Here is a 23,158-nt window from a genome sequence, read left to right as displayed (position 1 = left end):
GTCTCGAGGCACTCGCGCAGGAGCAGGAGGGCTGGCGAGGAAGAACCGGCTCTCCTGCCTCGTAGGGCTCAGGCATTTGGCCTCCCAGGTTCCTTCCAGCCCCAGCTGCCCTCTTGCAGGGAGGAGCAAGGTCTGGGGAGGGGCACCTACTTGTGAGGTAGCTGATCAGCTCACTCCGGAAGCTGTCGCTGTTTTCCGCTGCGTAGGTTGCCAGAGCTCCTGAGACGCCTGGAGGCCCTCGGGGACCTGGGGGACCAGGAGGTCCTGGGGGGCCAGGGATGGATGACACACCTGCAGCTGAATGGGAGGCAGAGAACGGTCAGGGATCACGCCGCTGGGAAAGCAGAATCCCTAGCTGTGTGCAGGGGTGCAACTCCTCTTGAGGAGGAGGAGGGAATCCTGGGGGCCCAGCTCTGGCATCACCCTGGAGCCACTGCTTAGACCTGCCCTCCCCACTCCCATTTTGGGGTCTCACTCAGTCCAAAGCATATCCCCTTGTCTGCACCCTCCTGCCACATGACCACACGCTGTTCATGAGTCCTCTAAGGGCTGTACTTGGGAGCACTGTCTCTCCCAACCAGTCTTCCTGTCATGGCTGAAAGCACCTCAAAAGCAAAGGTGTTCCTTGTCTGTGCTTCAGGAGGACTGGGTCCAATAGTTTAACTCTCCATGGCTGCCCTCCCTGCGCCTTACTGTGCAGGTAAGAAGAGAGGTCTTCCACGCTGATGCTGGACCACGCGTTGCCTGGGATCCCTGGGGGCCCAGGGGGACCTGGGGGCCCAATGATGCCTCTGTATTCAGACCCTGAGACGCCAAAGAAGGGCACAGAGTCAGTGGGGGGTCTGGGCCAGGGGACGTCTGCCTCCTACCACAAGCTCCTGACCAGCCTTACCCTGGAGCAAGGAGAGGAGCTCCTCGTAGGATGTTCCTGGGAGGCCAGGGGGTCCTGGGGGGCCAGGCAGCCCAATGCTGATTCCAGAACCTGAGGAACAAAACCCCAGGTTGTGATAGATTCAGATTGCACATGTGTATGTGAATTGTGTGTGAACCCCATAGAGGACAGTACCCCCAGACGCTCCTGGCTTCCCCAGCCAGGCTGGGGACCTGCCCCGGGCCACAGATGTGAAGGGCTCTGAAAGCAGCGCGCTCCCTCTGGGGCCACATGGCGGGGGAGCATCGGGGGCCAGTGCAGGGAAGTTCAGCACCCACACCCTCTGGGGCCCTGCTGACCATCTGCCTGCAGTGGGCAGGCCAGGAGGGCGGACACTCACTGGACATGTAGCTGAGAATGCGACTGCTCAGCTCGGCGTAGTCCAAAGACTGGAGTGACCAATCTCCAATCACATACTGACGCAGATACTGCCTCACATCATCTCCTGCAAGGACAGGAAGCGCTGGTGTGGGCCCACCCAGGCCACAGGGCTCCCGGGCCACCACGCGGCCACAGCCAGGTCTGCCCCTGAGTTCCGGGTTCTCCGTCCACAGGGGGAGTCAGCAAGCCTCCAGGTACCCGACCAGGCACCTGCCCAGTTCCTGGCGCTGGGGACGGGGAGATGTGCTGGAGATTCCAGCAGGTAGGGACTCACTAGCCACTGGGAACGAGGACGAGGGCCTCCTCACTAGCCCTCAGCAGCTCGGGTAGGGGCAGGCCGAGCCCCCAGGGCTCCCACCCGCCGGTGGCCCACCGTAGGTACTCACGCTGCAGCGCAGCCACAATGTCCTCAGTAGAGATGGAGACGGAGGAGCCGATGCTGTACCCTGAGGCTGTCGGGAAAGAACCTTGAGTTACCTGCTTAGCGAGACTAAGGCAGCAACACTCTCACTGCTGCAGAACCACCAGGACCTGGCCAGCTACCTGCTCCATTTGTGGAAATGAATGAACAGGGCATTGGGAGGCTGTTGTGAACGCATGAAAAAAACTTGAAGGTGGTTTTGTTTTTGCATTTGTTTGGTAAGACACGCCGTTTTCCAGAGTATGCTTTAGCCTAACTCCTGCTAAGATCCTGCCCACCTTGTTGCCTTTCCACATCTTAGGACACATCTGTCAAGCGCAAGAAGGCTCATTACTCGTGGCTCCACGGTGTGGCCTCTTCCTAATCTGAGCAACCCCTTCTTGAAGCTAATCCCAGTGGCCTGACAGCCATGAATTCAGACCTGAACTTCACATCCAGAAGGGTAAAGTGAACAGCAACGTTCAGTGAGGAAGTCTGCAAAGTGGCCATGGGAGGAAGGGGTCATGACAGGAGTGGGGGGAGGCTTACTCTGTAAGTAGCTGCTGACGCGGCTTGCCAGCTCTGAGTAGTCGAAAGTCTCCCCCGCAATGGTGGTGACAGGCCCCGGGGGACCAGGGGGGCCTGGGGGACCCTGAACTCCAGAGAGGTAAGACCTAATGCTGTCACCTGCCAACAAAGAAGGCAAAGTCAAGCCTGTCCCCGAGAGGGCATGTCCTCCCCACAGAGATGACCTGCAGCACTTGATGAGATGCCTTCCCCACCATAGTCATGGGCCAAGGCAGGGCCAGCAGGGAGCCCAGACTCCTGGTTACAGATAGAGAAACTGAGGACCAGCCTGTGTGGTAGCCGTGAGAAGGTGGGTGTTAGGGGAGTGCATGGACATGCAGTCCTGGCTCCAGGGTTAGATTTCTGACCTAGGCCTGGGCCTATAGACTGCTACCCCCTGCCCCCCCACACACACCCCTGGCCCCGCTCACCACATCCGGCTCCCACACACTCCCAGAGCCTCCCCCACCTCCCCGCACTGGTACAGGCAATGGGATCTGTCATGTTTATTTACATAAGGAGGAGGGGACTGGAGGCTTCCTGAAATAGCCGAGCTCCAGAAAGCACTGGAGATGCCCCAGCAGTGCGTGCATGCGCGTGCACACACACGCACACACTCGGGCCCCAGGCACTCACTTTGCAGGTATTCAGAGATGTACTGCTGGATCTCCCGGCCAGAGCTGCTGATGGAGCCCGGAGGCCCTGGTGGGCCTGGAGGGCCTGGTGGACCTGGCATGAACATGGTGCTCGACGATGACCCCCCTGCAGGAAGGAAAGCTTTCTAAGTCTGACACCCTAGGGTCAAAGAAGGGCCCAGAGACTGCTTCCACAGCCTGAGGAGGGAAGGTCGTTCTTAGTGGAAGAAATAAGATAGTGGCAAAGAGGAGGGTCTCTCCATAGGGAGAAGGGAGTGAGTGCTCGTAGCGAGCACTGTCCGAAAGGAGCACAGAGTCCAGCCTGCCCAGGCCAGACCCTCCCTTCAGCAATCTGCTCAGCACCCCAGAGGCTCCCTCACCTCTGAACACCTGGCTCCCAGGTCTGTTCTGTGTCATCTGGCATCGTTAGCCACCTGTACTGCACACAGTCCTTCCCTCGCACCCCTACCAACTTAAAGACAGCGCACAGGCTTAGCACGTCACTGAACCGTGGGTAGGTGGGTGGGTGGGTTGATGAATTAATTGGAATCCTTGCTTGAATTAGGGGAGAACTTTGTCACCTTTGGCTCTTACCTTGAGAGAGTCTGCCAGGCATGCCAGGGACCCCAGGATCACCTGGAATCCAAAACCAGAAGCCCTGTTTGCATCACCTCCTCCAGGAACCCTTCCCTGGTTAGGCCCAACCACGTTCATCAGCATGTGACTCAACAGCTACCCCACGTGTCTCAGTTTCTGCGGTGCTACGGCAGCTCCTTTCAGGTAGAGGCTGTGCTCATGTCCTCATCCCACTTGCCCTCCAGCCTCTCCTTCCTCCTAAGCCTTTAGCACCAGTAGGTACCCACTAGCTTCTGTTCAGACTCTGGGAGCCATTCTTGCCTTCATGCCTCACTGCCTTCCTGGCTGCTCCCTTCACTGACCTTTGTCACCCTTGGGTCCCCGGGGGCCAGGTGGTCCTTGCAGGTTGAGTCCAAGAGAACTGGAGCCTGGTAAGCAACAACACACGGTGCAGTCAGCCAGGGCTGAGGGGCTCTGGCCAGAGCCAGCAACGGGCCGGGGGCTTAGCACTCACCGGAGCCTGAGAATCCCGGGGGACCTTGCTCTCCTGGGGACACACCGAGAGAGGTCAGTCAGTGGTGCGCTCCTCCTCCCCAGGCCCAGCCCTGACCCCACCTTCCCTCTTCCCAAAAGGCTCTCCAACACTCATGATGCTGAGGCTGCACTCCCTTTGGGCAGCGCCTAGAGCTGCCACAGGCTCATGCGCGCAAACACACACATACACACACACACACACACACACACACACTCCCGACCATTCACAGACACCCACCCTGATCTACCTGCACTCATTTGGACAAAACTCATTTACAGGAAGCTCAAGGCTCTCGGAAGGTCAGCTTTTGCCACCCCCCACCCCCACTGCCACCCCACATCTTGTTTGGTGCCAGCTTTACTGTACCTTGGTGTCCTCGAGGGCCCGGGGGGCCTGAGGGAAGGAGGCAGACAGTCGTGAGATGCGTGCCCACCAGGTACTATGGCTTCAAGGGGCCCGTAGGGGAAGGGACAGGGCCCCTGTGTTGGAACAGACACAGGGCCCAAGGTTCCTCACACCTCTCCTCCCCGCAGGCCAGCGCAGAGGCGGTGATGTGTTGTGGAGCTTCTAGCCACCATGCCCCCCACCCCACGTTCCAGACTGCCGAGCTCCTGGTGGGATGTGGCAGGAGGATGCATAAATGCCCCAGTGTATCCAGCCCCATCCGACTCTCCTGGCCACCTTGAGCAAGGAGGCTTCTGCGTCCCAAGACGCTACTCACCTTGGTCTCCCTTGGGGCCTGGGGGGCCAGGGGGCCCTGGGGGGCCAGAGAAGTAGGTCTCTACAGAGGAAAAAGAGTTCTGAGTGTGGGCACAGAGGTATTTGTGAGAGAGGAGCACCTACCATGGAGCCTGGCACATGGCAGATGCTCAATCCACACCTTTCAGACAGGTGGGTGGGTGGGTGGATGGATGGATGGATGGATGGATAGATAGAAAAATAAGTGAAAGAAAAAACTAACAAATGGATGGATGGACAAATAGATGGGTGGGTACATTTTCCATGAGGGACAAGTTCTAGGCTAATGTTTGCTCTAAAGTTAGTTCCATGTGTTTCCGTGTTGTTCTGTCAGCATTTATCTCCTTTCAATGTGTATCCTGCCTACTTATCAGACTTGGGCTTCCCAAGGACAGAAACCAGGTCCCCAGTCACAAATGAGTCTGTCCAGAAGCTCCCCAAGGGCAGAACTCGCTCCCTCCCTCTGACCAGCTTAGCTGCGGGGGAGGGGCAGGGAGCTGGTATGGCTTCCTGTTCTCCCTGCAGAACTCCCGTTCTGCAGAGTTCATGCAAACACACCCTGGTGGCAGGTCTGAGGAGGAAGCCTAACGAGTGGGTCAGGAAGGCCACATGCTTGTGACCACAGCAGGTCCAGGGACTGGGGCTGAGGTGGACAACAGGTGGGACTTGACTCTGTAACATTACCTGAGTTGCTCAGCAAAGATCCCGGAGGGCCCGGCGGGCCAGGCCGGCCTTCTCCTAGAAAAAGAACCACCAAGACTTTGTAAAGCCAGGCTACGGGCCAAGAGCCCTGTGCTGGGGAGAAGTGGCAGGTAAGCTCTTCCGAGAGCCAGGCCCAGGCTCTGGGTGCCAGTGCTCTCGTATCTCTTCCCGGGTAGCTCGGCCTTCACCTGTGGGGCCTCAGGGTCCTGGCGGACCCGAAATGGAAGGTCTTGCAGAAGAGAGCAAGCAAGAGGCAACGCTGAACTCAGGGAGCGGATCTCGGCTTCCTCACAATCCCCCCACCTTCCAATGATCCCTGAGATGCTTACCTGGAGGCCCTGGTGGTCCAGGTGGGCCTGGGGGACCCCGTAAATCAACACCTTCTGTGGAGAGAAAAAAACAGAAACGAGTAAAAACTCACATCAGGCTGTTCTCTGCCAGCCTTAGCTGTCACGAGGATCCTCAGGGCCAGGCACCCCGGGGCTACACTCACACCTCAGAGGCCAGCTCTGCTAGGGTGCTCCTCACTCACGAGTGGGGCAGGGCAGGGCTCCAGGCACACTCCCCGGTAGCTGATGTGGGCACATGGCGGGGGGGCAGCTAAGTACATGGTGTTGGTGTCAGATAGCCTGCCTTCAAAATCCTGCTCTGCTTCCAGCTGCTGACTTTGAGCAAGTCCTTGATCCCTTTCGGCCTTGCTTGCTCTTCTCTAAACCAGAGGCCTAAAACCCATGTCACAGCACATTGTGCAGACCCAGGGAAGTATGGCGACACGCGTCTAGCACACAGTGACGGCCGGACAAAGCTGGCTATGGTCTTTGCTACTCGGGCGTCTAAGGAGGAGGCCCGGTGGCAGGTCTGCATGGGTTCTTTAAAGGACCCTGGGAACAGAAGAACCCAGAACTCACCCTGCAGGTGGGGTCTGTGGCTGAGAACCCACAGACCCTTGTCACTGTACCAAGTGGGGGATGCAGTACTCCTGCCAGCCATCATCCAAGTGCCCAGCTCACTACAGAGGCCCCACTTGACCCTGGTCCCCCTAGAATCCCGAGAACCTCTGACAGCTGCCCCATCCAGTGACTCATCCCCCAGAGCTGACAAAAGCCCTGCTGTTCCTTCCAGGCTAGCATTGCCTTTCAGAGGAACTCGTCATCCTCGTTCACACTGGAGCTCAGGATGACGCACTGGTACAGCTGCTACAGGTCCTGTCCGTCCTGCTCCCACCCTAGTGTCCCCTCACCCCAGACAACACGGGGGCACTCACGGGTAGAGAGGAGCTCAGAGATGGAGCTGCTGCTGCCCATGAACGATTCGCCAGCAAGTCCTCGCTCGCCGCGTGGGCCTGTGTAAAAGACACAGTTCAGTTGGGCATGGCCTGCAGTGACCCCTCCCAGCTTTCTGTCTAGAGGGCCTGGAGCCCTGCAGTGAGCGTATGGGGCCAGAAAGTTGCCAGTGAACCTTCCTGTTTGTTGTTCCAACAGCCCAAGAGGAAATGGACCAACTTTTCCTAAGCCTGTTTTTTGGTGTTTGGATAGATGGCTGGACAGTGGCACAAGTATCAGGGTCTGGTCACAAGAGGCCTGACACCTATGAAATAGCCAAGCCTGACCCTGACCAGGGGACCACACAGCCTCGGCCCCCTGTCCAAGGGCCCCTACCTTCTCAGAAACACAAGAGGGAGGAGAGGTGTCTCCCCTGGCATTTGAGGCCCTGCAAGGCCCTGGGGGAAGCACCAGGTCACCCCCTCATCTCCCTTCTCCAAATTCAGGCCTGCCACTTCACCTAAAGATGGGGTTCCAAGTCCAGCCCGGGAAGGAGGCTTCCCCCGCTGAGCCCACAGTCACACGTTCTCTCAGGATTGACATACCTTGCTGTCCAGGGAGACCAGCTGGGCCCACAGGACCTGGAGATGGAGTCGGGAAGAAATGGCTTTACTATACCTCTAGGGTCATAGTTCTAGAAAGATCTGAAGAAAGGTCAGGGCAGGTGCCCCAGGGACACAGGTAGCTTCCTCCCAGGTGCAGAACAGTGGCCCAAAAAGGTGAGCTTGTTGACTGATTGGAGACCAGCCCTGTGACCCATCCCGTTAGAGCTCCTCTGCCCAACTCCAGGGCTTCGGGCAGGCCTGGGGCCACTGCCCCCCAGGTGGGGACTTCTCAGCACCCTCCTATCCTCCCTCTCACTGGAACCGGTCAGGACAGAAGGCTGATCCATACCCGTGTGGGTTGCATTAAATCACCTACTTCATTTACATGTAAAATTTTTTAAATTGAAAAATAGATAGGCGCGCCTGGCTGGCTCAGTCGGAAGAGCATGAGACTCGATCTTGGGGTCATGAGTTCCAGCCTCATGTTGGGTATAGTGATTATTTAAAAAAAAAAAAAAAACCTAAAAAAAATAGATATAAAATCAAAGGTATTTTGGAAAAGTAGAAAAAAGTATCACCTATACTCCTTTAACCTGTAAGAATTTCATTTCCTTACAGCATGTTTTTTTTTCTCATCTTGTAAAACTACAGTCGCAGCCCTCAGAGGGCACAGGGCTCGAGCAACCTGCACTTCTAAATGACAGCTTGAAGTCGGTGTGATTTTGTAGCAATCTCATTGCGGTTTGAACAATGTGGAGATGGTTTCTCCAAATAGATTCCTAGCATTTTTGTTGCCCTTAATGCATTTTATTAAATTGTTTTCCAAAAAGCAACAAACTGAAGTCACACACAGGCTGCAGAGGTGGCAGGATCGGGGCCAAAGTCTGCCTCTGCTAGTTCTTAGCTGAGTGACCACAAGGCTGCTGGGGGGGGGGGGGGGGGCAATGCCTGCCGGGTGGGGCTTGGGGTGCCTGCTGCAGGGAGACAGGCGCTCACTAGGCTGGCCCGGAGCAGGCTCCTCCCTGGGGCTCAGGACCTGAGCAAACACTGCTGTACTTAAATGCAACCAAGGAGTAAAGCAAGAAAACAACTGACCTGGGGCACCTGGAGGTCCTGGCGGTCCCATGGCTCCAGGAGGCCCGGGGGGGCCTGGGACAGTGATCGTCGATGATCCCTCTAAAAACAGAAGGCTTGTGACCCGGGACCCTTCTTCTTGCTGAGAGGCACTGGGACCCAGGCCAGGCTGCCGGCGGGGCAGGCTGGTGCCTCCTGCCCCCACCTCCGCCCCGTTACCTCTGACCCCAGGGCCCTCCTCCCCTGCTGCCAGAAGCTCAGACTGGCACTGCCTGAGGGTGCCAAGGCACAGCCGGGGCAGATGTCCAGGACACAAGAGAGACCGAGGAGGGCCACCCTCCCGGGCCTGCCTACCTGATGTCATGATCCTGCCTGGAGCTCCAGGTTCACCTGGAGGGGAGGAGAAGGAGAAGTTATTCCCAGGGTTACTTAGTGGCTCCATAAGTCATTTCCAAGGCTTCTGATTGAGTTTGCAAGGCACTCCTGGGCCTCCAACCCCTGGGCTAAAGGCGTTTTAATGAACCACAGGGAGCATGTAGGATGCATTAAGCACCAATCTCTGCCGGAGACCCTGAGGCCACAACGAGCTTCCTGGCCCACATTAGTCCTTGGAAGCAGCTGGGACTCAGCGAGAGAGGAGAGAGAGGACGTGGGAGGGTCTCCCTTCCCGCCAGGCCAGAAGGAGGCTGACTGAGAGTCATCCCCACTCCCACGCTGGGCCTCTCAGGCTCTTGCTGGGAACCGCCTCAGATGGAAGAGCCCCAAGAGGACAGAGGCCTGAGCCTGGGGGATAGAGCCTGGTCCCCAGAATGCTCCTCAGGACACAGATTCCTGGGACGGAAGTCGAGGCGTGCAAGAGGAGAAAGGGGAGCCGTGGCTGCTAAGTGCGGGAGCACCGGAGTCACCCAGAGGTTGGCAGATTTCCTTCCTGCCTGTGTCTGAGAGGGTCCAAAATGCAAACGTGGGCAGAGGGCTTCCAACAAGGGGATTCGGATTCATGCTTTCCCAAACTTATGAACCCTGGACACTGTGCCAATGAAGCATCTCTCGAGCCTGGAAATGCACGGACCCCAGGGAACTGAGCAAGCAGGGTGGAGGACAGAAGAGCCCGCCCCTGGGGTCCCTCAGGGGCCTCTTCTGTCATTTCCCAGGGTCTGTGGGAAAGCCACACCACACCGTGATGGAGACAATGATCCCCCTTGGAGGAAGTAAAGGGTGGTCTCTGCTTGCTATCTGCCAGTCCCTGGGGTCAAGGTCAAGAGGAGAAAGCACTGGTGTTTGTTTTGTTGGAACACCACCCAGCGTTAGGGGAGACATCTGCCTCCTGTGCACACTGTCCAGAGGGGGCTCTGAAATCCCTCTGGGATAGCAAGTCACAGGCTTGCTTGCTAGCCTAGAGAAGGACAGGCTATCTGGGATCCTCAGGGAGTCCTTCTTACAGTGCTCTATCAATCCATGAACAGATCCATGGCTCCAGAGGTTTGTCTGCCAGGATGTAGGAACTCAGCTGTTATTATGCTGGAATTATATTGACTTGTCCCAAAAGAACTCCCTGGCCCAACCAGTCATTGGAGATAGTTTCTGGAAAGTAGTAATTTCATTCCTAGAGTCTCCTCCAGAGAATTGTGACTGCTCAGGATGGCAAAGCTCCATGGAATGTCAGGATTTGGGAACAGAGTCACAGGGACAGAAGCAAAAGACTATCGCTGAGCACTGTCCGACCCTGGACTGGCTCAGGGTTGGTATACAGGGGGTGCAGAATTGGACAACAGTGGAGGAGCAGAGCAGGACAGCAGGGGTACCACACAGGCCCCGGGCAGAGCCCTGCAGAGGATTCCTCTCCTAGAGCTCATCTGAGGTGCTCCTCCCTGACTGCAGAAAAGTCTCAGCTAGAAAACTTTGTGGGGTGCCCGGGCACACTGAGGGCTGCGGGAATGAGAAAGTTGAGGGTGGTCCTGTCCCAGGGAAGGGTCACGTGATGGAGGACCAGGGCTAAGCCAGGGAGATGGAACATGAACAGGGATATTTTAGAGGCAAGCCAGGAGACGGAAAGGCTCTGAGAGGGAGCACCCTTCCCGATCCTCCTTCAGCGGTGGCCTGGAGACATCTGGTGTACAGCCAGGCACAGGACTGGGGGTGGGGGTGGGGGCTTGAGGATTCAGGGCTCAATGGATCAGAACAAATCCCTGGCTCCCCAGCCTCACAGCCTTCTGCTGATGCCACTAGATGCCACTGTTGATCCAGACTCTGGCCAGAGGGGCTCCCTCCTGCCTGGCTCTCCCCTCCTGCAAAAGCTAGTAAAAAGGAGGAACATCTGATTTGGAAAATCACTTGCCTTTAGCTCCTGGTCGGCCAGGGGTACCAGGAAGTCCTAATGGGATTAAAAACAAGTCAGTCGGGATGATTAAAGCCCAGCAATCCCAGACCCCTCTGGCAGGAAGCCCGCTCCCTCACTGGGCACAGTCCCCAGTGCCCACTGAAACTGCAGACCCTGGGCTGTACCTTCTGCTGTAGCCTGGGGGCCCCTCGGAGGCCTCTCACTGAGCCCTTCTCCCTCTCTGGGAAATGGGGCAACCACCAGTCTTGAGGGAGGCAGAGGCCTGTGGACTCGGCTTTGGAGGATGCCAGCCGGCCTGAGTGATGAACCCCTGTAGCCTGGGGAGCTGCCCCGGTCCCCACCCTCCCCAGCAGGGTAGGTGAGCAGGGGCCACGGCTTCTTCCCATCTTGCTTTTGTCTGCTGAGCTCTGGCAGGGAGCATTTGAAGGCGGACCCTGTGCACTCAACTTTGCGGGGAGACCAGCTGCTTGATCTCATTTTGCATCTTTCCCTAAATTTCCTTTAGGAGCTGGGGCTGGGCATGGTGACAACTTCTCAAATCCAAATGGGTAAACCCCCAGTGCCACTGTAGGGCCAACTCGGCCCCTGAAGCTGTCCCAGGGTGATCGGGTCCTTGCACGGGGTGAGCCCCTTTCCTACCCTGCCAGGGGGACACGAGGCCTCTGGGGGCCAGTGCAACTCCTGTGCCTGGAGCTTCCTCTCAGGGTTCCTGTACCCCAAGGCATACAGAATCGGCATACGATTTAACCATGTTTCTCCAGAACGGCTTTCTAGATTGTTTTGTATTTTTCCTTCCTAAGGGGTTTCTTAACACTCACAGGGAAAGAACCTGAACCAGTTTTTGCGCGGGTGGGGTGGTGGGGAGGGCGGCGCATACAGGGAGCAGGGGAAACTCAAGGGGACTGGAGAGGCATTTCCCACAAGCTGGAAGCGGGAGACCAGGCAGGGGGATCTGGAGGTGGAGGGACCCGGTGACTCACCCTGAGGTCCTTGTGGTCCTGTGAGACCTACGGGAAGGAGAACAGAGAGAGAGGTGAGGGGTGGAGGGGCCGTGCCCTGAGCCACAGGAGGGCAACTCCAGGGCCCTCCCAGGACAGGACAAAGAGCAGTTCTTTGCACTTCGCAGTGACATGACCATGACTGTCAGGCCCAGGTTCCTGGCCTGACCCGGATCACACCCTTCGGCGTCTGAGAGCCAGGAACCCAGCGAGCTCCTCCACTCACGGACCCCAGTGCTGCCCCCACCCCCAAGGCTCCCTCCCTTGGTGCTCCCTGTCTGGGCACCCGCCAGAGGAGCCAGGAGGCTCCCCTGTTCCAGGCAGGCCCCTCAATAAATGCGGCCCTGCCCCTGCAGCTGCCTTGGCTCGCTGCCCTCTGCCCTCCTGGAGCCCTGCGGATCTTGCTCCTGTTGTGCCTTGAGTGGGAACCCTAAAAATGGCCTCTCCTCTCTGACTGGCGGGTATCTGGTGAGGGTCCTGGGATGGCCAGAGGGGAAACAGACAGACGGACAGAGGGGATGGGATCAGAGGAACAAAGCATGGAAATGGCCTTAATCTCTGCAACTATTTTTTTAAAAGATTTTATTTATTTATTCATGAGAGACACAGAGAGAGGCAGAGACACAGGCAGAGGGAGAAGCAGGTTCCCTTCAGGGAGCCTGATGTGGGACTCAATCAAGGACCCTGGGATCACGACCTGGGCCAAAGGCAGACGCTCAGCCATTGAGCCACCCAGGTGTCCCAAACTCTGCAACTGTTAAGAGATTCCTTGCTCCTTTCTAGAAGTCCTTGTTAATTAACTGTCAATCTCTCTTTTCCAAATTGCCAGAGTTGGTGACTGAACAGTGTCAGAACCTACAGTCACTGTACACAGCACAAGCCAGCTGTCACCTGGCAGGTGAGAAGGCCTGTGCATTCACCTGCATGCATCCTCCTCGCATGCATGCGCGTGCATGCATGCACACGCGCGCGCGCGCGCACACACACACACACACACACACACACACACGGCTGTGGCTCCCTCTTCCCACTCTGTTACCTGGCTTTCCTGGGTCTCCAGAAGGCCCTTGTGGGCCACGGGTTCCAGGCATCCCTGTTAGACCTTGTTCACCTAAAGAGAGCATGACCCACATGGAAAGGTTTTCCTGTTAGGAAAGCTGAACCAGCCAGCACATCTGAGCCTATGGTTTCTTGAGATTTTACTGAGTAACTTGCGGCAGGTGGAAAGGAGAGGGAAATAAGACCTGGGCCTCCCGGGGTTCCACATGGTGCATGCCCTGCTGGCGTGATGATTCAGAGGACTGGGCCCTGCCTGCTGGGATGTGGGCAGGGCAGGGCAGGGCTGGGCTGGGCTGGGCAGGGCTGGGCTGGGCAGGGCAGGGCAGTGAGAGTGAGGAGAGGAGGGCAGGGACGCACCTCTTGGGCCTTGGTGTCCATCAGGGCCAGCAGGTCCTAGGAAAGCAGAACCACAGCTCCTCAGTTATCCCAGCAGCTATTTCTGGGATGCCCTGCAGCTTCTCCAGGCTGCCTCCCAGATGGGAGCCGTGCAGCCCCTCCCAGAGCCGCCAACCATGGAAGAAGCCCTGTCTTTGTGATCCCCTCTGGATGCCACTTTCTCCCTGGCCTCTTCCCCTAAACCAGGAATGTGTGTTTTCCTGCAGAGAACGAACAGGCCGGCAACTCCCCATTGCATCCCCAGGGCCTACGGGGTGACTCCGCACACATCAGAAGCTCCATCTGTGTTTGTCTTATTGAGTCAGGGTCCTTCAAGCTCTCATCTCCTCTGTTGTGGGCACTTTGCTAACCTAAGTCCAAGGTGGTGTCCTTCTGGGACCACGTCTCACTCCCCCACCCCTTTTTCTTTCCTCCCTCATGTTGTCTCTACATGAAATGTTCTAAACTGACCATGATGAAATCGTCCTTACTTTCTAAGGCCATATGAAATACACCCTCCTTCATCCTCTAGTGGGAAGGAATCTCTCCCTGCTGTGTCCCCGTGGCACACTTTATCTCCCCTTGCAGGAGGTAAAGCATCTTACTTGGCGCACACGGCGTCCTGTATATATTCGGAGCTTCCTCACTCTGTTAAACGAATGAGAAAGTGAACATACCACAACCCCATCGGTGGAACTTAAACCCTTTTGGGGACTTGGTGCTAAATGCTTGACACTTGGAGGGTCCGTGGTCAGCTTCCACGTCTTGGTTGACAGACACCTTGCTAAGAGCAGCAAAATAGCCAACCCCTGGATGTGGCTGTGACAGCAGCTCTGGAGTACCAAGGCTGGGCCTGGAATACTGGGGGTTCCAAAGGACCTCCATACTTATCTGTCCTCCCCAGGGGCCCAAGTGACTCAGAGGCAGGGACTGGCATGGATGCGCCACCAACCCCCCAGCAGTGAGAGACCCAGAGACGACTGCCAGACCCAGAAACGGCCTGTAGACAGACCCTCTGCCAGAGGCCCGCAGATTGGAGGGCAGGAGAGGCAGCTCCAGACGCAGGCTCTGGGCTCTCCCGCCAGGACCACCCACCGCATCCATTCCTTTGGGACACTCACCTACTGCTCCTTTAGCTCCCGGCTCACCCACGGCACCAGGCAAGCCTCTCAAGCCCGGCTCACCTGCAAAGGAAACAGGCTAGCTGACTGGAGGCTTCCAAGACACGCGTGCTTCATGCCTATGAGGACGCCCCTCCCTCCCGCCACCCCCAACCTGCCACCTGCCCAACCCGAGGAGCCTGATGACAAACAGAGGTCAGGACACAGCCTCTGCTTAGCATCTATGGTCAGGGTCCCCGGCGAGGGCAGGCCCAGAGCCACGTCAGGGCTCAATCTTCCTTCTTAGCACCACAGAGCTGCCCCTTCGAGCCAAAGCACTGATCCCCTCTGGATGCCATTTTCCTTTTTTAGTCACTCAAGTTGGCAGGAGGTTAAGTGGACGAGAGGCTTACCACTAGTGCCAAAGCTCTGCTACTTTGGGAAGAGCTTAGTTTTCCCAACTGGATTCCCCCCAAAATAATCCAAGACAATCAGACACTCCCTTTTCTGTTCCAAACATTTACCATCTGGACTATACATACGTTTTGATGCTGGCTTATACGCCATTCACTCTTATTTTATCTTGTAGTGTTGTTTTTTTTTTTTTCTAGATTACGAGTTTTTGGGTGGTTTTTAGACAGATTCTGTCTCACATTTCTGTATTTCTCTCCACCTCCAGGGCCTAGTGGATTTACGTGAAGTCTAATGGATCGCCACGGACGCCTGTGTGGGACTGACCTGTGAGGCCTCGGGGTCCTTTCTCACCCTGGTCACCTGAAACGAACATGGGGCAGGATGGGGTGGCAGGAAGCGCCAGTCCAGGAGCCAGGAAAACTCTCAGAGAGAGAGACCCCTGGCTGTGAACACTTCTCACTGTGCCCGCAAGCTGTGGTCCGCAGGATGTTGGCAGGAACTGGACGCTGGAGGAGCTGAGGAGCACGCGTGCTCCCCCCACCCGGGTCAAGGCCCACCCGCAAACTGACCCCAGCCCCTGCTGTCACTTAAGTGGGTGCCATGGGTGCAAGGAGAACCAGACTAGAGGGTGCGTGTCTCAACACTGTGTCCTGGCCACACTGTGAACCACCCGGCTCTAGGGCTGTGACATAGCCCTGTTTCCCCTCTTCCTGTCTTAATTTCCCTAGCTGAGGGGCTGGGCTAGAATGAGCTCTCAGATATACCCCAGACTCTGAGGCAGAAGTCCTACTGGGGTTCCTCAGAGTCAGACAACAATGGGGATGTCTGAGCAGCAGCAACGTACCTTTGGGTCCTGGTGACCCCAGAGGTCCTTTGTCACCTGGAAAGGTAATGGACAACTCTGTGTAAAGAGCCCTGGCAAGGAGGACACCCAGGGGAGGACAGTGTGTGTATAGCCAGGCTCTCCCGACATCCTGACCTGCCCTCTGCTCACATACCTGTCAACCTGCAAAGGCTATTGGTCACGTGCACCAGACCCTCCCTGTCCCCCAGACCCCCTCCTTCAGTGAGTGGTATCTATAGGGTAACCTGTCCTTCCTCCCAAACCCTCTCCCAAGCTTACCTTTGATACCAGGGAGTCCAACTTCACCTCGGAGCCCTTGTGGACCCATAGGGCCTGCAAACAAAGGAAGCCATGCAGAGAGCTGAGTGTCTCGTGCTCTGGGGCTGATGGACAAGAACACGGGGCACGGACTGGCATGCACACAGGTGTGCACACACCCTGAGATAACAAGGGCTGTTCTCCACAGACTCCTCCCCATGTCCCTGCTACATCGTCCCGGGCCAGCTTCTGGCTCATGTTACCAGGCCTGAGTATGAGGACACCCTGTGGGACCCGGGCAGACATGGGGGGCTGCAGCTCAAGATTCCCACAACAGCAGAAGGGCTCTGGCCCACTGAGAGGGGGTGGTGGCAGGAACTCTGCTCAGGTGCAGCAGGATGGGGATCTGAGAACCACTGGGTACCCAGTGGATGGAAGTTTTGGGTCTCTGGAAGCCTCACTTTATAGGTTTTTTTCCCTTTAGCATTCCTGTCTTTTCCCCAGAAACAGCACCTCCACAGCATACTGACCTGGGGGACCCCGTGGGCCTGGAGAACCGCCGGAACCTGAGAAGGATGACAAGATAGCTGATATCAGGGGCAGGGCACAGGCCAGGGATGTCCGAGCCTGTGGTGAAGGGCAGGTGGGGGCTCACTCCCAGGGGACCCCAAGCCAGTGGGTCAGAGAGTGACCCCAGTGCAAAGTTCTCCTGAGGGAGGCAGCTGCAGGTGTGGGATCCAGAGACCCCTGCTCCTTGGCAGTCAGAGGCAAACATCTGGGCCTGAGCAGCAGCACGGAGGAGAGTTGGCCTGAGGGGTGCCAGACAGGCCCCCTTCACCCTGAGTTGTCCAGACATGTTGCTTTTGAGCGAGCGCTTCTGGGCACCAGTCAGGTGAGGTAGTTGTTTGGCTTCAGACTTTCAGACCCATCTACTCGCTCAGGGGCCACGTAACAGGGCCACTGAAGAGCGATGGAAACATGGTCCCAAATCTGCCATGAAGCCAAAAATACAGCCCCAGTTCTGATCCCCAGGGACTCCTTGGTGCGTGTGTGTGTGGGGACGCTTTCTGGGCCCACTGTCCCTGCACAGGCTGGGGCAATAGGTCAGGGCTGCTGGGATCCCAGCACCTGGCCCTCTGTGACCCATCCTGGTCCCGGATGTGGCAAATCTGGTTACTGTCCTGACACCTGACTCACCTTTGGGACCCACAGATCCTGGAACGCCAGGTGGGCCCTGAACACCGGGTTCACCAGCAGCCCCTGGGGAGACATGAGAGGGCCCTCAGTTTGGTTTCCAGCAGGCTGGGCAGTGTCATTTTGGGAGACACTCCCCAACCTGCTGGTGGTCTCTGATCCATTTGATCCTCCTCGAGGCCACGAATCTGCAAAATACCTTCAGTTTCTACCCACAGAGCCTTTCTATTCCATGAGGTGGCACCCAGTCAGTACTCAATATTTGTTGCCTGGTTGCCCAATATTTTTAAAGGAAAGTGAAGCTAAAAACAAAGCTTCTTGCCCATGATCTTTTGGCATTGTGAGCACTTCTGGTGTCTGTGCTTGGCTCCCCCTGATAAAAGCAGACTCACGGTTAAGAATCTAGTTGTAGCATCTTCCCCACCTCTGCCAGGGCTGGGCCTGTGTCTTCTCCCCTGCCTCCTTCCAGCCATGAGAGGCTCAGGACCTACACTCTGCTCTGCCCTCAGCCCTGCTCTGCCCTGAGCTCCTCACCTCAGCCTGACTCTGCGCTGCCCACCAGGGAAGACCCGCTCTCCCCGTGACCGTGTTCTTTGTCGATTCCAAGCACTGCAGGGTTCTTAGCTTCAGACCTGAGCCCACAGCCCAGCCCACATCCCCTCATTAGAGCAGGCCTGAGGTAGATGCTCAGCAAAGGTGAGCAAAAGGAAGGAGGAAGAAAGACCTTAAGAAGGAAGCATGGATGCAGCTCACACTCCCGGTGAAGGACAAGCCTCTTACCTCTGTCCCCTTTCTCTCCAAATCCAGGAGGCCCTGGTTCACCACGAGGTCCCATGGGACCTTCTCGCCCTCTCTGGCCCATGGGTCCCTCCATGCCGGGTTCTCCTAAAGAAAGGAACAGGCATCTCAGGGTTAGGACCTGATGCCAAGGCTGAGGGCTCCATCGGCAGCATCCGGCTGACACATCTGCCTAGAGCCCCCACGCTGGTCTCCCAGCTTCTCCCTCCCCCTATAGCCCAGGTTCTACCCAGACGCTAGAGTGACCCTTAGAAAATGCAAGTGGATCACACCCTACTTCTGCCCCAAATCTGTGAATGGCTTCTTCACTCACTGGGAGTAAAAGCTGAAGTGTTACCACAGCCTCCAAGGCCCCACAGGATCAAGAGGCCTATTGCTCCTCCACCCGGTCTTCTGGAGCTCCAGCCAGGCCTCCCCTTCCTCCTGTGCCCCAGGGCCTGTGGGTGCTCCCTCTGCCTGCAGTATTCCCCCCATGTCTCCCATGCCTGGCTCCCCAACCCTCTTCAAGTCTGTTCAAATGGCCACTTCTCAGTGAGGCCTTCCCTGACAGCAGTATTTAAATGTACCCCTTCTGCACTCCTAGCACCTTCCCTGGGTCAGTCTTTCCCATTTCAGGAGCCACCTCCCACCCTGCTCCGCACTTCACTTATTTGTCATGTCTTTTGTCTTTTGTCTTTCTCCCCAACTCAAAGATAAGCAGGGGTAAAAAAAAAAAAAAAAAAGATAAGCAGGGGTTTCTGTTTTGCTTACCAAAGTCTCTCCAACTCCTGAAACAGAGTCTGGCACACAGCAGGCACTTAATAAATGTTTACTGACTGACTGAATGAATGAATGAATGAGTGAATGAATGAATAAAAGAACAAACCAACAGAAAAAAGTGGTTCTTACCCACACTGCCTTTTTGTCCCTTTGGTCCTTGTGGACCCGGGTGGCCCAAGACCCCAGGGATGCCTGTGGATACACAAGAACACCTTAGCCCTGTGTTTCCCTTAGAACTGGGAGCCAGGGCTGGGCTGCCTGCGACAGGAGCCACACGTACACACCTGGAGTCCCGGGGAGCCCTCGGTCTCCTGTGGGGACAGAGAGAAAAGTGAAAAGTTAGAGGACTTGCGTCCATTACCTAAAAGAGCCACTGGTAGGACTCAGGTAGGATTGCCAAAATCAGTTTGCACTACAGATAAATGTGGAGTAAATCTACATGTTTATTGCAATATTTGGGACACGCTTACAGTGAAAAATCATTTATCTGCAACTCAAATTTGACGCCTTCTATTTTATGGCAACCAGAGAGTCAGGGACTCCAGGACCAACAGTCCTCATCTCCAGCATGGTCAGGAGGGGTGTGTGGCCTCAGTGCAAGCTGGAGCCGCAGGGAAAAGGGCCAATGCAGTGACCCAGGCTGGGAGTGGGAGGCAGGGAGTCCTGAAGGGAAGTGGAGAAACCCCAATTCCTGCCCTGGAATCTCTTGAGAAGGGAGGTGAAGTTGGGGACAGAGAGACAGCCCTGTCATTTTGAACAGTGGTTCTCAGAAGATGCACCCCTGGCCTCAGAAACCCCGGGGTGATCACAACCCTCGACTCCTCGTGCCAACCACACCTGCCAAATCAGAGGTTCTGGGAGGGGGCCCAGAATCTTCTGGCAATTCTCCTAACACACTTAAGTTTGCAAACCCCACTCAGCCAGATCAAGGGGTGCTGCTGTGTGGTCATTGGGGTAGGGAACCTCTTTCTCCCATGGGTCTGTCCTACTGATTATCAAACCACTTTTCTGAGGAAATAGACAAATTTCCTACAGCATATGTCATATCTTACACAAGTTAGCACATGATAGTTCCCCAGCTAAAACACACTGTGGGGCACCTTTTCCTGTGAATATGTCCTGCCTCCCTGCTGGACTGCCCACTCCCTGAAGGCAGGTGGTGTTGCCCCTATGGATTCCCCCACAGGAGCCCCATTTTTGACTGTTGGGTGTCATCTCCAACCTTCTACTAAGACCCCTGTGAGCAGGCTGCTCACCTCCAGTGATGGTCCCTGATCTGGGTCATCAAAATTAACCTGAGGAGAGGAGGGAGGGATCCAGTCCCAGAGGATCTGATTCCTGGCAGGGACCAGGAACCTGCAGATCTAGAAATCTCACTAAGGATTGTGTACAGCAGCAGGTCCTTGGGCCGCCCTTTGGAGCTGAGGGGGATACAGGCCCTGGACGCCTTTGGAATGCTTGTTGAGGAAGTCCTTAGAATCTTGAGGAGGGACAAGGGACAGTGCTTCCCCAGACACACAGAGCCCTGCTCTGTCACTAAGCCCCCTGACCCTGAAAGCCCAAGGGTCTGCAGGTCCTACACAAAGGAGAGCTGGCCAGGAAGACTGGGTGTGCAGGAAACATGCTGGCCGACTGCCTTAAACCAACCCTTACTAACATTTTAGGTCCAAATCTCCACGTTTGATTTACCTTTAGGGCCTTGACTTCCCATGTCACCTAAAATCAGAAAGATAAGAAAATCATGAGACACGGTGAGAACTCCTGGGGCCATTCTCTTCTACTGTTTGAAGACCCACAAACGGCAGTCCTGTGTGAGCTGGCATGAGACATGGGTTCCTCTGAGTCTCCAACTGTGTCATTTGGGCACATCATTGGGCCACTCTTCAGTGATGCCTGAGGTCCCTTCTCGTTCTAAGATATCTTGACCATAAAGCCAATCCTCAACCCTCCTGACAGATACCATAAGCTCTTTCCACTGCTCATCCTTCAACTTGGAAGACCTGAACCCAGAAAACCCACTCCAAGTGCAGGAAAGGAGACCAGGGTCGGGGCTCAGACCATCCAGTACCTTTAGGGCCAGGGCTTCCTCGGAGATTTCCTACAAGAGAAGGTAAACCTAGAGTTAGCTGCACATCTCGTGTGTGTCACATGCACACGCACACATTCACAGGAGGGGCATCATGGAGGCATGGGGGAGGAAACGGAGGCTGGGACCAGCAATCAGGCTCTAAGATGTGCTAGTTGTGTGATCTGGGGCAGTTCTCCTCTAGGGGCCAGTTCTCCCAGCAGTCAGATGGGATGGCAGTGCTGGTCGCCCTCCCAGGCCCCTGGGCAGGACTGCAGGAGGAGTGTGGGAGGGGATGCCGAGCACCCAGCCCGGGGAGCCAGCAGGCCTGGGCTCTGCCCCACGCCGCCATGTTCACGCGGTGCTCACCGTTTTCTTGCTCGGCCATCAACCTGTTCCTCACGAACAGCCAGAGCTCCTCCTGCCGGTGGCCATCAAGCCCTAGTTTGCCGCCTGCTTCCACGCTGGGTGCTTCCCCCTGCAGCCAGTCCTTGTTGGCCCGTTGCATCTCCTCCTTGAAAAGCAGCACGTTGCTCCGGCTCTGCTCCAGCTCTGCCACCCGTGCCTTCAGTGCCCTCACCTCCTCGGCTGTAAGGGGTGGATGGGAGGCTGGTCAGCCAGGCTGGGCTTCCCTGCACAGGGCTCGCCTCCAGGAGCCCCACCATGGCACCCTGGGGACATTGTGCTGGAAGCTGTACACAGAGACCCCCTGTTGTGACGGCCAGCGGCGGGAGGGGGTAGCTACTCAGATGGCAGCCCAGCCTTAAAGAAACCTGGCCTAAGAGTCAGTCTTCCCGTGGGAGGTGGCGATGGCGCGGGCCCTCCTTCTCCCTGGGACCGGGTGCAACAGGCCACATAGAGACCCATACAGGATGTGGGAAAGGTGAAAAGCAAAAAGGCTACGAGAAGGCCTGACTTGATTATGAAGGGCAGCCAACTGCTTGCTGAACAGGCTGTTTGGGGGACAGGGGGCCCTAGGCTAGTAGCCACACAGGCCACAGAGCAGCTGTGGGACCCTGGCCAGGTGCTTTTGGAGCTTCAGCTTGCTCATCTGCAGTAACAAGGGGTCTGTACTGATCATCTCTGACCCCCCAATCCTGCACACCTGGGCCATGCTGACTCCTGCCCTCTGAATGGGCAGTGGGGCCCTGCCACTGCGGTCACATACCCAGAGCAATGAGGCCAAAGAGTAGCCCTAGGAGCAGCAGCCAGGTGAGCAGCAGGCCCAGCAGCCACTTCCACCAGCTGCAGCAGGAGCCACAGGGGCACCAGGCTGGCGCTGCTCCCCATGGGCCACCACCGCCACCGCCGCCACCACCGCCACCACCACCACTGCCACCGCCACGATGGTTGTAGTTGTGCATTTCTGTGGAAGACAAAGGAAGAGTAAGGTGAATGCAGCCCTCCCCCAGAGGGCTGAGGGAACGCTGGTGGGGCGGATAATTCCATCAAGGAGAAGGCTGACTCCTGGGAAAACACCAGGCCATGGCTGGTGAAGAGCACATAGCTGTGCAGACCAGAGGGGGTCCCCTCACCTCTGTTTCCTTCCTTATAAAATGGGGTTAAAAGATTGCCTACTTCTCAAGATGGTTGTTGAATGAAGGAAATAAGGTACGTAAGGTAGTAGCACAGAACGCAGCACATAGCACGGAGTTTAAAAGCCTTCGGGATGACCACGAATCTGCTAAGAGTTCCTGCATCTGATAATGGCCAAACCCAAAGCATTCCCACCTCCCCACCTCTGTTCCCACTGTTCCTTCTTCATAATCCTTGCATGCCTGAAATTACACTCAGCACCTAAGTGTGGCCAGGAAGTATTCTGGGTATTTGTTTTGTTTGCTTTTTTTTAGTGAAAAGTGTTTTTAGTGGCTAAAAGGGGCTGATAAGCTCTCACAAGGCTGTGGAAGCAAGTGAGTTAAGTATAAAGGACTGGAGAAGTGCATTGTCTCAGTGGTACCTTGAAGCCCAGGCAGGGGGTGTTCTGTGAGACACAACAGCAGCTCCTGGACTGCTGGGAGATCCTGGACCCTGGACAGTGGCGATGGTGCCCACAGGGTACAGGCAAGGCCTGGGAGCCACCCCCCCGCCCGAGCTGAGCTCCTTCTGCAGCCTCGTCCCAGCTCCCAGCCTGTCCCCCCACCCCTGTGTCCTTCAGGCCTGCAAGGAAATGCTTTAGAAGTATGTGGCTCAGGTGTGCCCCTTCCTCAGTCTGTTCCTTCATCCTGTCACTGTAGGACCTGCTGCTGTCACCCACCTGCAGAGGCAGCCTTTCCCTTCGTGGACACAGTCTTCACGTCTCCTGGAAGGCAAAGACCGAGAACAGGTTGTGACCTGAGCTTTTCAACTACAGAAGCCCCCAGGGCAGCCTGAGAGTTGACTGTGGGTGGAACTTGTGGGAAATACGCCAAGATGTGGACGCGTATGTGGACGCTGATCTGATGTTTGCAACAATTACATCGATAAAAACATGGCTTGGCAAGCAATTAATAGTGGGAAAAACCAACATCTTAACCCTCTTGTGACCCTAAATCTTTCAAGCCCAAGACATTC

The 23,158-nt window shown here is 56.4% G+C and overlaps 1 protein-coding gene across 2 annotated transcripts in view; it reads right to left on the bottom strand.

Annotated features, from left to right (window-relative positions):
* Positions 1 to 23,158, bottom strand: part of COL17A1 (collagen type XVII alpha 1 chain) — a 51,037-nt gene that overhangs the window by 2,947 nt on the left and 24,932 nt on the right. For both annotated transcript variants that reach the window (XM_041742326.1, XM_041742327.1), the window contains exons 16-51: positions 22,863 to 22,907; positions 21,777 to 21,974; positions 20,978 to 21,196; positions 20,612 to 20,641; positions 20,233 to 20,259; positions 18,828 to 18,854; positions 18,673 to 18,735; positions 17,767 to 17,871; positions 16,990 to 17,052; positions 16,323 to 16,358; positions 15,814 to 15,867; positions 15,535 to 15,570; positions 15,015 to 15,050; positions 14,298 to 14,360; positions 13,159 to 13,194; positions 12,782 to 12,853; positions 11,725 to 11,751; positions 10,742 to 10,777; positions 8,761 to 8,796; positions 8,428 to 8,508; positions 7,333 to 7,368; positions 6,730 to 6,807; positions 5,795 to 5,848; positions 5,448 to 5,501; positions 4,747 to 4,806; positions 4,392 to 4,418; positions 4,005 to 4,037; positions 3,853 to 3,918; positions 3,509 to 3,550; positions 2,916 to 3,041; positions 2,262 to 2,399; positions 1,699 to 1,764; positions 1,272 to 1,376; positions 893 to 982; positions 694 to 804; positions 151 to 297 (exon numbers count right to left, since the gene is read on the bottom strand). In XM_041742326.1, the coding sequence (XP_041598260.1) occupies positions 151 to 297; positions 694 to 804; positions 893 to 982; positions 1,272 to 1,376; positions 1,699 to 1,764; positions 2,262 to 2,399; positions 2,916 to 3,041; positions 3,509 to 3,550; positions 3,853 to 3,918; positions 4,005 to 4,037; positions 4,392 to 4,418; positions 4,747 to 4,806; positions 5,448 to 5,501; positions 5,795 to 5,848; positions 6,730 to 6,807; positions 7,333 to 7,368; positions 8,428 to 8,508; positions 8,761 to 8,796; positions 10,742 to 10,777; positions 11,725 to 11,751; positions 12,782 to 12,853; positions 13,159 to 13,194; positions 14,298 to 14,360; positions 15,015 to 15,050; positions 15,535 to 15,570; positions 15,814 to 15,867; positions 16,323 to 16,358; positions 16,990 to 17,052; positions 17,767 to 17,871; positions 18,673 to 18,735; positions 18,828 to 18,854; positions 20,233 to 20,259; positions 20,612 to 20,641; positions 20,978 to 21,196; positions 21,777 to 21,974; positions 22,863 to 22,907 (2,523 nt within the window). The remainder of the gene's footprint in view (positions 1 to 150; positions 298 to 693; positions 805 to 892; positions 983 to 1,271; positions 1,377 to 1,698; positions 1,765 to 2,261; positions 2,400 to 2,915; positions 3,042 to 3,508; positions 3,551 to 3,852; positions 3,919 to 4,004; positions 4,038 to 4,391; positions 4,419 to 4,746; positions 4,807 to 5,447; positions 5,502 to 5,794; positions 5,849 to 6,729; positions 6,808 to 7,332; positions 7,369 to 8,427; positions 8,509 to 8,760; positions 8,797 to 10,741; positions 10,778 to 11,724; positions 11,752 to 12,781; positions 12,854 to 13,158; positions 13,195 to 14,297; positions 14,361 to 15,014; positions 15,051 to 15,534; positions 15,571 to 15,813; positions 15,868 to 16,322; positions 16,359 to 16,989; positions 17,053 to 17,766; positions 17,872 to 18,672; positions 18,736 to 18,827; positions 18,855 to 20,232; positions 20,260 to 20,611; positions 20,642 to 20,977; positions 21,197 to 21,776; positions 21,975 to 22,862; positions 22,908 to 23,158) is intronic.

The sequence above is a fragment of the Vulpes lagopus genome, chromosome 2, assembly GCF_018345385.1.
Source record: "Vulpes lagopus strain Blue_001 chromosome 2, ASM1834538v1, whole genome shotgun sequence".
Classification (NCBI taxonomy): Eukaryota; Metazoa; Chordata; class Mammalia; order Carnivora; family Canidae; genus Vulpes; species Vulpes lagopus.
The sequence above is the reverse complement of the archived record's forward strand: the minus strand, read 5'-3'. Positions and strand labels throughout refer to the sequence as shown.